Here is a 12,691-nt window from a genome sequence, read left to right on the forward strand (position 1 = left end):
CCCCCGGGTGAACTCGTAATATTCCAGGAGCTCAGGAGCTTCATTCCTTCATCGACATTATCAATCGCGATCGTGGAACCCTCACGTGCAATGAGAAGCTTGACAGGAAATCCCCAACGGTAAGAGATATTGGCTTTCCTTAGTGCCAATGTGATGGGATGAAAGGAGCGGCGTCTGAGGAGGGTAGTTTGAGACAGGTCTCCAAATAGTTGCAGGTCCCCAAGAGCCTTTGCGGTATCTGATGATGGTCTTGATGCTTTAAGAATTGCCTCTTTAATATGAAAATAATGCATTTTCATCAAAACATCTCTTGTAGCGTGGGCCGGGGCTGCTCTGGCTTTAGGAAGTCTGTGGATCCTGTCAATAAGGAGATCAGCCGATGAGGCCTGCGGTAGGAGTTTTCCGAATAGGTTAACAGCAAAATCATGAAGGCTACTGTTAGATATCTCCTCAGGAACCCCGCGCAGTTTAATATTGCTCCGTCTAGATCTGTCCTCGAGATCTGCGATCTTATCTCTAAGTTTGTGTACCTCATCCTCTAGGTTATCGTGGGAGTCCAATAATTGGTTATGTGACCCCACCACCTCCTCCATTTTTGTTTCCAGATGGTTGGTGCGGTCTCCTATCTCGTCGATGGATTGCTGACATGCTTGGAGAGTGGAGCGAAACTCCGCCGCGATGTCTGATTTAAATTGCGACATGAGCAATTTCATTGTACCCACTGTTAACGCATCAGAGTCGTTGACAGCTGCCATGGATGGGGAGGGCTGTCTCGGGGGAGATGTGTCAGAGGGAAGAGGTATAGGCGGGGGGTCAGCCTTCTTCATCTGTGGTTTATCTCCCATTTTTTTAGGAGGTTGAGGGGAAGATTTAAAGAATGATATTTGTGATACAGATTTGGAGGCTTTCTGACGCTTGGGAGCCATAACAGAGGTCAGGATGATTTGGGGGAACTGTCAGAGTTGCAAGTGTTGAGAGCGAGGGTTCCACACGCTGGGTTACCAATCGGTGCACATCCCGGGCCGGGACGGTGGAGGGAAAAGTAGTAATCAAATCAAATCGCAGCCATCATGTGTGGATGGAGCTTTCCCACCAGGGGGAGTGTAGTATATCAGAGTGGACACTAGATGGAGCCTCCGGGCCAGCAGCCAGCTATAATGTAGTAGGTAATGTGATATAATATATTGGGGGACAGGGGTATTTCGTAGGGGGGGCTGTGTTGGAGGAGTAAATATGAATGGGGTCCAGCTTTATGACCAGCCGTGCAGGAGAGTCAGCTCTAAGGCTGATCGATCAGGCCACCGTGTAGTCTGTGGGGCCTTACTCTCTTCCACCATCCAAGAGCAGGGGGGAGGGGGGGGGGAACCCAGGGGAGACCCGGCTTCTTTTGTGTATGAGGCTTCTGTCTTACCTCGTCCCTCCGATTGGGCCCCCTCCACCGCTGACAGGGTCCAGGGATTCTGCTGTGCCTCTGGTCCCGCTTTGAAGCTCCCTGCGCCGGGTGCCGCCGAGAAGCCGCCAGCCGCGCACTTGTTTCCAGCCTCCCGCCGCCGCCTCCGAGTTCCAAGCTCCCCGCTGTAGTTGCTGGGGGGAACACGTCTGTGCTGCAAGCGTCGGTCCACGGGGCCCCAGGGATCAGGTATGCAGCGGCTGAGACGTGGGGAAGGGCAGGCGTCCTCTCCGCCGATCGCGGTCCCGCAGCTGGGGAGGTATATAAATTGAGCCCGGGGATTCAGGAGCTCATGTAGGCCGCAACCCGCAGAGGCCCAGTAACGGACCTCCCGGCTCCGCAGCTCACTCCTAGGGGTCCCCGAACAGTGCAGGCTATGAAGGCTGTGAAGGAGGGGGAAAATTTTCAGCCACCCCAAGTATTTCTGTCTGAATTATATTTTATAAAGCAGGAGCTCCTCAAACACACGTCCCGCTGCAGCTCCAGCTAGGCCACGCCCCCGATCTATACACTTTTAGCATATATATATATATATATATATATATATATCTCCAAGGAAGTCCTGCACTCACATCCGTGTGCAATCAACTGTGGGGTGCACCCAGTAGAATCCACACAATCATGGTGGGTCTACACATGTAGTCGTAGTTCCAGTTACCTGGGGGGCACTCTCCTTCAAAAGTCGAGTCCAATCGTATTCTTAGATCATAATCGACTTTATTGGGTCGACGTTTCGGCTCAACAAGCAGAGCCTTTATCAAGACAAGCCTTACATATTTTCATATTGCCAAATAGTCATAACCTGTCAGAATAACAGATACATGAAATAAATAAATGCAATCAGTCTCACGGGCCCAATCAGAAATTCACCACTAAAGTGCAATGTGCTAATAAAGAAAAGTGCTAAGAGTAATGCTACCAAACATATGGATATACCTCCTGGATACCAAATATGGTGAAGAAAGGTAGGTCAGTATCACCCAACAAGAACCAATCACCCAGAGGTACTAGTATCATAATTACTAGGATGAAATAACTCAACAGTATAACACTGTAATAGGACAGACGACCAAGTCGGCATATAAGCCCTATTAATAAAACAACACAAATATATATATGTTTGCAAATTCCCAATCAGGTGTGGTACTAAAGATACCTAAATTTATCATGAGCAGAACTGTTAAAGAACTCTACTTACTTCACACATAATTCCAGAAAAGTAATCCATTCAAGGACACATCAGTCAATAAGCCCTCTGTAATATGAGTAATGCAACATAAGGACATCTCAAAGGTAAACCAAACCTGATATCAAATCAAATAGTCAAAGCTGTACTCATCAGGAGAGGACAAAATAACTCTTACCACTGGAGGCCAAAGGTGAACGTCCATTCAGTGTGACTGTGTGTTCCTAATGAGCACTGGGCACCTTATATGAGTACACAACCGGAAGTGCAATCAGCACAAGCAAATTAATGCATCACCCTATTACAATATGACAGAAGGGTATATGTTAAGTCCCCTCTGATTTCTTATCAGTGAATGGGTGAGCTAAAGTAATCATGTAAAACTAGGGACAAACATAGCCTATAAGTCCACTATACAATTTAATTGCATCTAACAAAATATTATCTTTGCTTAGGTGCAAAGTTACTAAAGACTGGTGGTATGTTGGAGAGAGATGTCAAAGCAAAGTCTCCAGCCAGGACACCGTTGTGATCGCTGTGTCTTCTTCAGTGACTATATTTGTCGTCATGTTAGTAATTACACTTGTTAGTGTGTACTGTGTGAAAAAAAACAGCAAGCAAACTGGGAAGGCGTATGATAATCTAGTAAGTATAATATGATTTCTGTTACTATCTAGTACTGCGACAGGGCCAGCTGCCATCCGTGGTGACGTTTACAAAAATATTTCACCTCTTACAATTTTATTTCTTGATTTCTCACATATTAAACAATGATATATTTTCACACATTGTACTGGTAACCATGATACACTGTACAGTACCCTATGTACTGCAGATCCTATTCTGGTTGCAGGTATATACAGAAATTCAGATCCAATTCTCTGCTGACTAGTATAACATGTGCTTATCCTCTCTAGTAAAAGTAACTTCAGCTTAAGTCATAGAAGACAGATGTAGCCCACAATAGTTAAACATAACAAACAACAAAGTATTTGTTCTCTATTAATTCATCTGTAGGGAAATTTTATGAAAATAGTTAAGTCTTTAATGCAGAACAATGGCACCGTTGCAAAGTGAATAAGAGAATAAAACAGAAGGTTCTGCAGCTTTATATAAACCGTAGCTCCATACAGGCCTGTATACAGTGCCTCACCGCATCAGTGCCTGTACAACTGGGAAAGTGTAGCAGTGCACACACAAAAAGGGGATTTAGCCAGGAGAGTCACAATGTTTTTCGTAGTGGGGGTGACCAAAATATAATTTAATTTTGGCACCCCAAAAATGCTGAATGTCGCCTTCTCAAGGGCAGTTGGAATTACACACCACACCACCTAACTGATGACAGAAATAGAGATATCTATCTATCTATTTATCTGGGGGTGAAGGGAAGAAATAGAAAAGACAAAGGGGGAGCTGAGTGGAAGCAGTGAAGGAACATATGAAATGGGAGGTAAGAGGGCGCAGGGCTGGTCCCAGCCCACCGTCACAAGCCACTCATTATAGAGGCCAAAGCTGGGTGGAGAGAGCTCTGGTGGCTGGTAGAGAAGGGCTGTAGGGAGGGAGTAGGTGGAGCAGCCAGAAAGGGGACTGTCTCCATCCTGACATTTCCCACGGTAACCCTAGATGGTGGCTGTACTGCGCACCGGGACCTAGTCCATTGACTCACACCTCTCAAATGTTTGTGAGGGGAAGCTGCCCCCTTGCCCGCAGCCCTATTACGGCACCTATGGATGCAGCCATGCCTTGTTGTAGGTGTGCCACAGACCTAGGAGGTGTATTATATGGTCAAAGCTCCATGCTACCCTAATATTTCCCTCCCTTAAAAAGACATGTCAACTTCTAGCAAGTCTAGAACGATACCAGATTGGCAGAACAGTCCAAGAAAACAAAGAATGTCTCAACTAAATTTTGAAGAGCTGGAAGTTATGGGTCTCCATAATGGTGAATTAGTGATAGTCTTCATAATAATTATAATAATATTCAGAAATTTGTGTAATTAAGTGTAATATAGCAATGTTCAAGATAAAGTGTATTTCAAGATACAAACGTATACTTTTTTTTTCTTTCAGAGAACTGAATTATAATCTATAATTTCTGTAAAACTCAAGATGGAAGATCTGAAACAAGTATTCCATTCTGCTCCTTCCAGGGATAATGGACTGTTCTAAGGTTAAAGTATGGAGTCGGAAACACAAACAGCGAGACACATTTTGCACACTTGTTTTCATGGGAACAGGTTGTGTACATTCTATTAGTTTGCAAATTCAAATTAGTTTTTTGGATACTAATAGCACAAAATATTATAAGATTAAGGCAAATTGTGGACCTGAAAATAAATATAAAGAATGCTTAAACTTTTTTTCTACTGGTTTCAAAAATAAAATGGGAAAACATTAAAGAACGGTGTAGGGCAAAACTCCACATATGGAAACAGCGACTATTACAATGGAGAGTTCCAGTCTGGTAGCTACCAGCATTAGACCCGGGTAAGGGTGCTGTGTAAGCAGCATGGGCCGAGTTATGCTTAATAGCTGCTGATTGGTTGTGTATGCAGAGGTCCGCCTCAAGCAGTGCTGAAAGTAGGGTGGTACAGAGAACCATAAAGAAATATGGTAACACCAGCCCACCGCTGGGTCATAATTTATAAGGGGCATTTTTGTGTGTGGGACATAAAATGGTATCAGTGGTATAACTGTGAGTGTCATAATGTGTAATAGGCATTACAGAGCGTGGTATAATATGTAAGGCATTACGGTGTTTGCCATAATGTGTAAGGGGCATTACAGTGTGTAGACATTTCCCTAGTTTCATGTGACCACACCCATTTTTACTATCCGTACCACTAAGAAAAAAATTCTACTGGCACCACTGGCCTCAAGGGAGTGTATGTAAGTGACATGAATGGCAGACACAGGTTCAGTGTAAACGGGGCCAACAGAGGAATAACCTGGGTCCAAGGTACAGTAAAAATGGGGTCTGACCTGGGTTGTAACCATGTCCAGAAACCTATGTTGGATCTAGGTTTTGGGTTGAAAAGTGGTATAAGATTATCCTACAGTACACGGTGTTAACACACAAATACCAAACCAACTCACCAATGAGACAGCTGCTGCCCCTCCCGCAAAAAATCCCCCCCAAAAAATAAATAAAAATCAACCAGTAAGGAATAAGAAAGCACTGTATCAAGTATACTAATAATCACACAAATTAAAATACACAGATTACAGTATACTAAACATACAAGACAAACACACGCATATATAAAAAAGAGTGAATAACAATTCTGATCCCAAAATCCATAACTTGTGGATAAAGATAACAGAGATTCTAGTGATATCGCCATAAATTGATACTGCCATGTCAGATAAGGTTCATATAACAATTGAGGAAATGGAATTTATGTAATTGCTTGCTCATTGATGTTAGTAGTTCACCCAAATTAGTTGTTAACCAAGCAGACTACTGGGCTCAATTGTACCTCCATTAGGATGATACACAGTTCCCTAAAATGAACAATTTTGTATGCAGCCTGCAGATTCTTATGTTCAATCTACATGTACGTTTATTGTTGTAATAATGTCACCATCCACACAATCAGGATGGAGAAACGCCTCTCCGAGTGGAGAGGGTTAAACCTCATTTCCCATTTACAATATCAGACCATAAGCTGGAAAGCCTCTCACCCAAAGACGACCAGGGTCCAACATGGGATTGGCTGCAAGTGAATCAAAGACACTAGACACAGTGGTGCTTGTAATGTGAGCGGTTTGTAAAAAGTTCAAATCAGCCCGTGTCATGTCAATAGTCCCTCGTGTTTCTTGGCCAATCAGGACCTATTTTTTTAAGAGAAAGTCTTGAAACAAGTTATGGGACATTAGGTGCACTGATCTGATTAACACGTTGGCCAAAATTTACTAATATTCGTGTTTTAGCCGTTTTTAAGGGTGTTTGAACTCGAATGGTATGGGATTGATGAGTAAAACACTGCCTGACAAAACACAAGGAATCCCGGCCGGATCTGTGAGATCCGTGCAGGGCTTCATTGTGCACCTTTTTTTAAAAAAATTAAGTGTTAAAAATCAAGAAAAAAATTGCGTGGGGTCCCCCCTCCTAAGCACAACCAGCCTCGAGCTCTTTGAGCCGGTCCTGGTTGCAAAAATATGGGGGGGAAATTGACAGGGGTTCCCCCATATTTTAACAACCAGCACCAGGCTCTGCGCCTGGTCCTGGTGCCAAAAATACAGGGGACAAAAAGCGTAGGGGTCCCCCGTATTGTAGTACTGCTACAAAAAACAATATTCTATTTTTTTCAGAAGGCTATCAGCCCCCCTTCCGCAGCCCTTGGATGGGGGGGGGGACAGCCTCGGGCTTCACCCCTGGCCCTTGGGTGGCTAAAGGGGGGGGACCCCTTGATTTATGGGGTTCCCACTCCTCCAGGGTACCCCGGCCAGGGGTGACTAGTTAGTGATTTAATGCCAGGGCCGCAGGGACCTATATAAAAGTGTCCCCCGGCTGTGGCATTATCTCTCTGACTAGTGGAGCCCGGTGCTGGTTCCAAAAATACGGGGGACCCCTACGCTTTTTGTCCCCCGTATTTTTGTCCCCAGGACCAGGCGCAGAGCCCGGTGCTGGTAGTTAAAATATGGGGGAACCACTGTCAATTTCCCCCCCATATTTTTGCAACCAGGACCGGCTCAAAGAGCTCGAGGCTGGTTATGCTTAGGAGGGGGGACCCCACGCAATTTCCCCCCCCCCAGTTTTTACATTAAACAGACCCTTTCCCATAGATAACCATGCACAGATCTCACTGATCCGTGCATGGTTATCCAAACTCGACTGGAAAAAGCAGGTCTATTTTTTTGCTGCTTTTTTTAACGATTCGCAAAAAAATACACCTGCACTTGAGCACTCAGAGACAAACACCCAAATACGAATGAATAGTGAATACCCGTGTTGTAGGAAATAACAGCCACGTTTGACCGATGGTCTATTCATTCGTATTTCTGAACTTTGTCATTCAAACCATTATGAATAGTCCAAACACTGCCGAGATTTGTGCTTAGTAAATTCCCGTGTTGGGACTTAGAAAAAAAAACACAAATCGGACAAACTCGATTTTTTAGTAAATATTGGCCGTTGACAATTCCAGTAAAAGATTCGGGATATCTCTGGGTTAGAAAGGATTTCCATAGGCCCACTGGATTCCACAGGGAAAAACATCAGGGTGTAGAGTTGGATCTTGATCCAAGGCACCAACAGGCTAAAACTTTGTTTGTTCCCAAGATGCACTGCACCACCTCCTCTATATCCCCGCCTCCAGGCACTGGAGCTCAGTTTTGTTAACAAGTCCAATGCAGTAGCAGGTAAAAGAGATGGTAGATGTTAGCCACATAGAACCACATGCTCACGACAGAAGGTACCATCGGCTAATGCCATACAAACCAAAAGAAGCCAAGTGCGTCAGGGTGGGCGCCCTGTTGAATCCAGTGTACCTCGCAGAAAGATTTAACCATGGTAAGTCTTACCATAAATCTCCTTTTCTGCAGCGGGGTACACTGGGATTCCACAGGGAATAACATCGGGGATGTCCTAAAGCAGTTCCTCATGGGAGGGGAAGCACTGTAGCGGGCACAAGAACCCGGCCTCCAAAGGATGCATCCTGGGAGGCGGAGGTATCAAAGGCATAGAACCTTATAAACGCGTTCACTAAGGCCACGTAGCCGCCTTGCACAATTGTTCTAGGGACACGCCACGGCGGGTTGCCCAAGAAGGTCCAACAGACCGGGTAGAATGGGCCTTGATAGCAGCAGGAGCTGGAAGTCCAGCCTGCGCATAAACTTCTGCAATCACCATTCTAATCCATCTGGCCAAAGTTTGCTTATTCGCAGGCCAGCTACGTTTGTGAAAACCAAAAAGGACAAAGAGAATCCGATCTCCTAAGGGAGGCGGTTCCCTTCACACAGATACGGAGAGCCCGTACCACATCCAACCGCTCTTTGGAGGACCAACCAGGAGAGATAAAGGCTGGAACCACAATCTCTTGGTTAAGGTGGAAGATGACACCACGTTAGGTAGAAAGCCAGGGCGAGTTCTAAGAACCGCACGGTCAAGGTAAAAAATTAGAAAGGGTGACCGACAGGATAAAGGCATCCAAGTCTGAAACCCGTCGAGCAGAGGCAATAGCCAGCAAAAATAAGACCTTAAGCCAGGCATGTCCAAACTGCGGCCCTCCAGCTGTTGAGAAACTACACATCCCAGCATGCCCTGATACAGCTTTAGCATTCTCTGACAGCAAAACTGTGTCAGGGCAGGCTGGGATATTTAGTTTCACAACAGCTGGAGGACCGCAGTTTGGACATGCCTGCCTTAAGCGTAAGCCATTTAAGGTCCACAGACTCAAGAGGCTCAAATGGAGACTCTTGCAGGGCATTCAGAACAGACAAATCCCATGGAGCCACAGGAGGGACATAGGGAGGTTGAATCTGTAAAACACCCTGAGTGAAAGTGTGAATGTCAGGAAGAGACGCAATCTCTCTGAAACCACACCGACAAGGCAGATATATGAACCTTGAGGGAGGACAGACAAAGGCCTAAATCCAGGCCCTGTTGCAGAAAAGCCAAAAGTTTGGCAGTACTGAACTTGTATACATCGTAATTCTTAGCCACACACCAGGTGAAGTAAGAATTCCAGACCTTATAATAAATCAGAGCTGAAGCTGGTTTATAGGCTATCAACATAATTTGAATGACCGCCTCAGAAAATCCTTTGGCCCTGAGGAGTGAAGCTTCAAGAGGCACGCCATCAAAGCCAGTCAGGCCAGATCCTGGTAAACACAAGGGCCCTGATCAAGGAGATCTGGGCGTTGCAGAAGCAGAAGAGGACGCTCTATCAAGAGACCCTGCAGGTCTGAGAACCAATGCCGTCTGGGCCACGCTGCTTCCCAGTGGAGGACCCTCGGAATGAACACTGCCAAGATGGCTGGCAGATGGCGTTCCGCCCATTGAAGAATCTTTGACACTTCCAACATTGCCATGCAGCTTCGAGTGCCGCCTTGATGACTTATGTACGCCACCGTGGTGGCATTGTCCGACTGTACTTGAACAGGCCTGTTCTGTACCAGAGGCAGGGCAAGTTCCAGAGCATTGAACACTGCCCGCAACTCCAGAATATTTATCGGGAGGAGATATTCCTCCCTAGTCCACCGACCCTGAAGAGAGTGTTGCTCCAACCCCGCAGACTGGCATCCGTCATTAGGAGGTACCAGTTGGAGCTCCAGAAGGGACAACCCCTGCTCAATCGTTGTTCCTGGAGCCACCAGCTCAGAGGCAGACGAACTTCTGGAGTCGAGGAAATAATAAGATTTTACTTACCGGTAAATCTATTTCTCGTAGTCCGTAGTGGATGCTGGGGACTCCGTAAGGACCATGGGGATAGACGGGCTCCGCAGGAGACATGGGCACTTTAAGAAAGAATTTAGGTTCTGGTGTGCACTGGCTCCTCCCTCTATGCCCCTCCTCCAGACCTCAGTTAGAGAAACTGTGCCCAGAAGAGCTGACAGTACAAGGAAAGGATTTTGGTAATCCAGGGCAAGATTCATACCAGCCACACCAATCACACCGTATAACATGAGATTATAACAACCAGTCAACAGTATGACAACAACAGAGCATCAGATAACCCTGATGCAACCATAACATAACCCTTATTTAAGCAATAACTATATACAAGCATTGCAGAATAAGTCCGCACTTGGGACGGGCGCACAGCATCCACTACGGACTACGAGAAATAGATTTACCGGTAAGTAAAATCTTATTTTCTCTAACGTCCTAGTGGATGCTGGGGACTCCGTAAGGACCATGGGGATTATACCAAAGCTCCCAAACGGGCGGGAGAGTGCGGATGACTCTGCAGCACCGAATGAGCAAACACAAGGTCCTCCTCAGCCAGGGTATCAAACTTGTAGAACTTTGCAAAAGTGTTTGAACCTGACCAAGTAGCCGCTCGGCAAAGCTGTAATGCCGAGACCCCTCGGGCAGCCGCCCAAGAAGAGCCCACCTTCCTAGTGGAATGGGCTTTTACTGATTTTGGAAGTGGCAATCCAGCCGCAGAATGAGCCTGCTGAATCGTGTTACAGATCCAGCGAGCAATAGTTTGCTTTGAAGCAGGAGCACCCAGCTTGTTGGATGCATACAGGATAAACAGCGACTCAGTTTTCCTGACTCTAGCCGTTCTGGCTACATAAACCTTCAAAGCCCTGACTACATCCAGTAACTCGGAATCCTCCAAGTCACGAGTAGCCACAGGCACCACAATAGGTTGGTTCATATGAAAAAATGACACCACATTTGGCAGAAATTGCGGACGAGTCCGCAATTCTGCCCTGTCCATATGGAAAACCAAATAGGAGCTTTTATGTGACAAAGCCGCCAATTCTGACACACGCCTAGCCGAAGCCAAGGCTAATAGCATGACCACCGTCGACGTGAGATATTTTAACTCCACGGTTTTAAGTGGCTCAAACCAGTGTGATTTCAGGAAACTCAACACCACGTAAAGATCCCAAGGTGCCACTTGAGGCACAAACGGGGGCTGAATATGCAGCCTTCCCTTTACAGACGTCTGAACTTCAGTTAGAGAAGCTAGATCTTTTTGAAAGAAAATGGATAGGGCCGAAATCTGGACCTTAATGGACCCCAATTTAGGCCCAAAGTCACTCCCGACTGTAGGAAGTGAAGGAAACGGCCCAGCTGGAATTCCTCTGTAGGGGCATTCCTGGCCTCACACCAAGCAACATATTTTCGCCGTATACGGTGATAATGTTTAGCCGTCACGTCCTCCCTAGCCTTTATTAGCGTAGGAATAACCTCATCCGGAATCCCTTTTTCTACTAGGATCCGGCGTTCAACCGCCATGCCGTCAAACGCAGCCGCGGTAAGTCTTGGAACAGACAAGGTCCCTGCTGCAACAGATCCTGCCTTAGAGGCAGAGGCCATGGGTCCTTTGTGAGCATTTCTTGCAGCTCTGGATACCAAGTCCTTCTTGGCCAATCCGGAACAATGAGTATTGTTCTCACTCCTCTTTTTCTTCTGATTCTCAGCACCTTGGGTATGAGAGGAAGAGGAGGAAACACATAAACCGACTGGAACATCCACGGTGTCACCAGTGCGTCTACAGCTATCGCCTGAGAGTCTCTTGACCTGGCGCAATACCTCTGTAGCTTTTTGTTGAGTTGGGATGCCATCATATCCACCTGTGGCAGTTCCCACCGACCTACAATCTGCGCGAAGACTTCTTGATGAAGTCCCCACTCTCCCGGGTGGAGGTCGTGCCTGCTGAGGAAGTCTGCTTCCCAGTTGTCCACTCCCGGAATGAACACTGTTGACAGTGCTCGTACGTGATTCTCCGCCCATCGAAGAATTCTAGTGGCTTCCGCCATCGCCACCCTGCTCCTTGTGCCGCCTTGGCGGTTTACATGAGCCACTGCGGTGACGTTGTCTGATTGATTCAGCACCGATTGGTTGCAAAGCAGGGTCTCCACTTGACTTAGGGCGTTGTATAAGGCCCTTAGTTCCAGGATATTGATGTGAAGGCAAGTCTCCTGACTTGACCACAGCCCTTGGAAACTTCTTCCCTGAGTGACTGCCCCCCATCCTCGGAGGCTTGCATCCGTGGTCACCAGGACCCAGTCCTGAATGCCGAACCTGCGGCCCTCGAGAAGGGAGTACTCTGCAGCCACCACAGAAGAGACACCCTGGCCCTGGGGGATAGGGTGATCAGCCGATGCATCTGTAGATGCGATCCGGACCACTTGTCCAACAGATCCCATTGAAAAGGTCCTCGCATGGAACCTGCCGAAGGGAATGGCCTCGTAGGAAGCCACCATCTCTCCCAGGACTCTCGTACAGTGATGCACCGACACCTGTTTTGGTTTTAAGAGGTCACTGACCAGTGTTTTGAGTTCCTGAACCTTCTCCGTCGGGAGAAAAACCTTCTTCTGGTCTGCGTCCAGAATCATGCCCAGGAAGGGCAGACGCGTCGTAGGAATCAGCTG

At 46.7% G+C, this 12,691-nt stretch overlaps 1 protein-coding gene across 1 annotated transcript in view; it reads left to right on the forward strand.

The window, feature by feature from the left end:
• The window catches only part of LOC134929649 (meprin A subunit beta-like), a 118,662-nt gene that overhangs the window by 102,904 nt on the left and 3,067 nt on the right, over nt 1–12,691 (forward strand). Inside the window, exons 15-18 of the mRNA XM_063925229.1 lie at nt 3,092–3,281; nt 3,654–3,709; nt 4,022–4,086; nt 4,464–4,577. Of these exons, the coding sequence (XP_063781299.1) occupies nt 3,092–3,281; nt 3,654–3,709; nt 4,022–4,086; nt 4,464–4,577 (425 nt within the window). The remainder of the gene's footprint in view (nt 1–3,091; nt 3,282–3,653; nt 3,710–4,021; nt 4,087–4,463; nt 4,578–12,691) is intronic.

Source organism: Pseudophryne corroboree, chromosome 5 (assembly GCF_028390025.1).
Source record: "Pseudophryne corroboree isolate aPseCor3 chromosome 5, aPseCor3.hap2, whole genome shotgun sequence".
Classification (NCBI taxonomy): Eukaryota; Metazoa; Chordata; class Amphibia; order Anura; family Myobatrachidae; genus Pseudophryne; species Pseudophryne corroboree.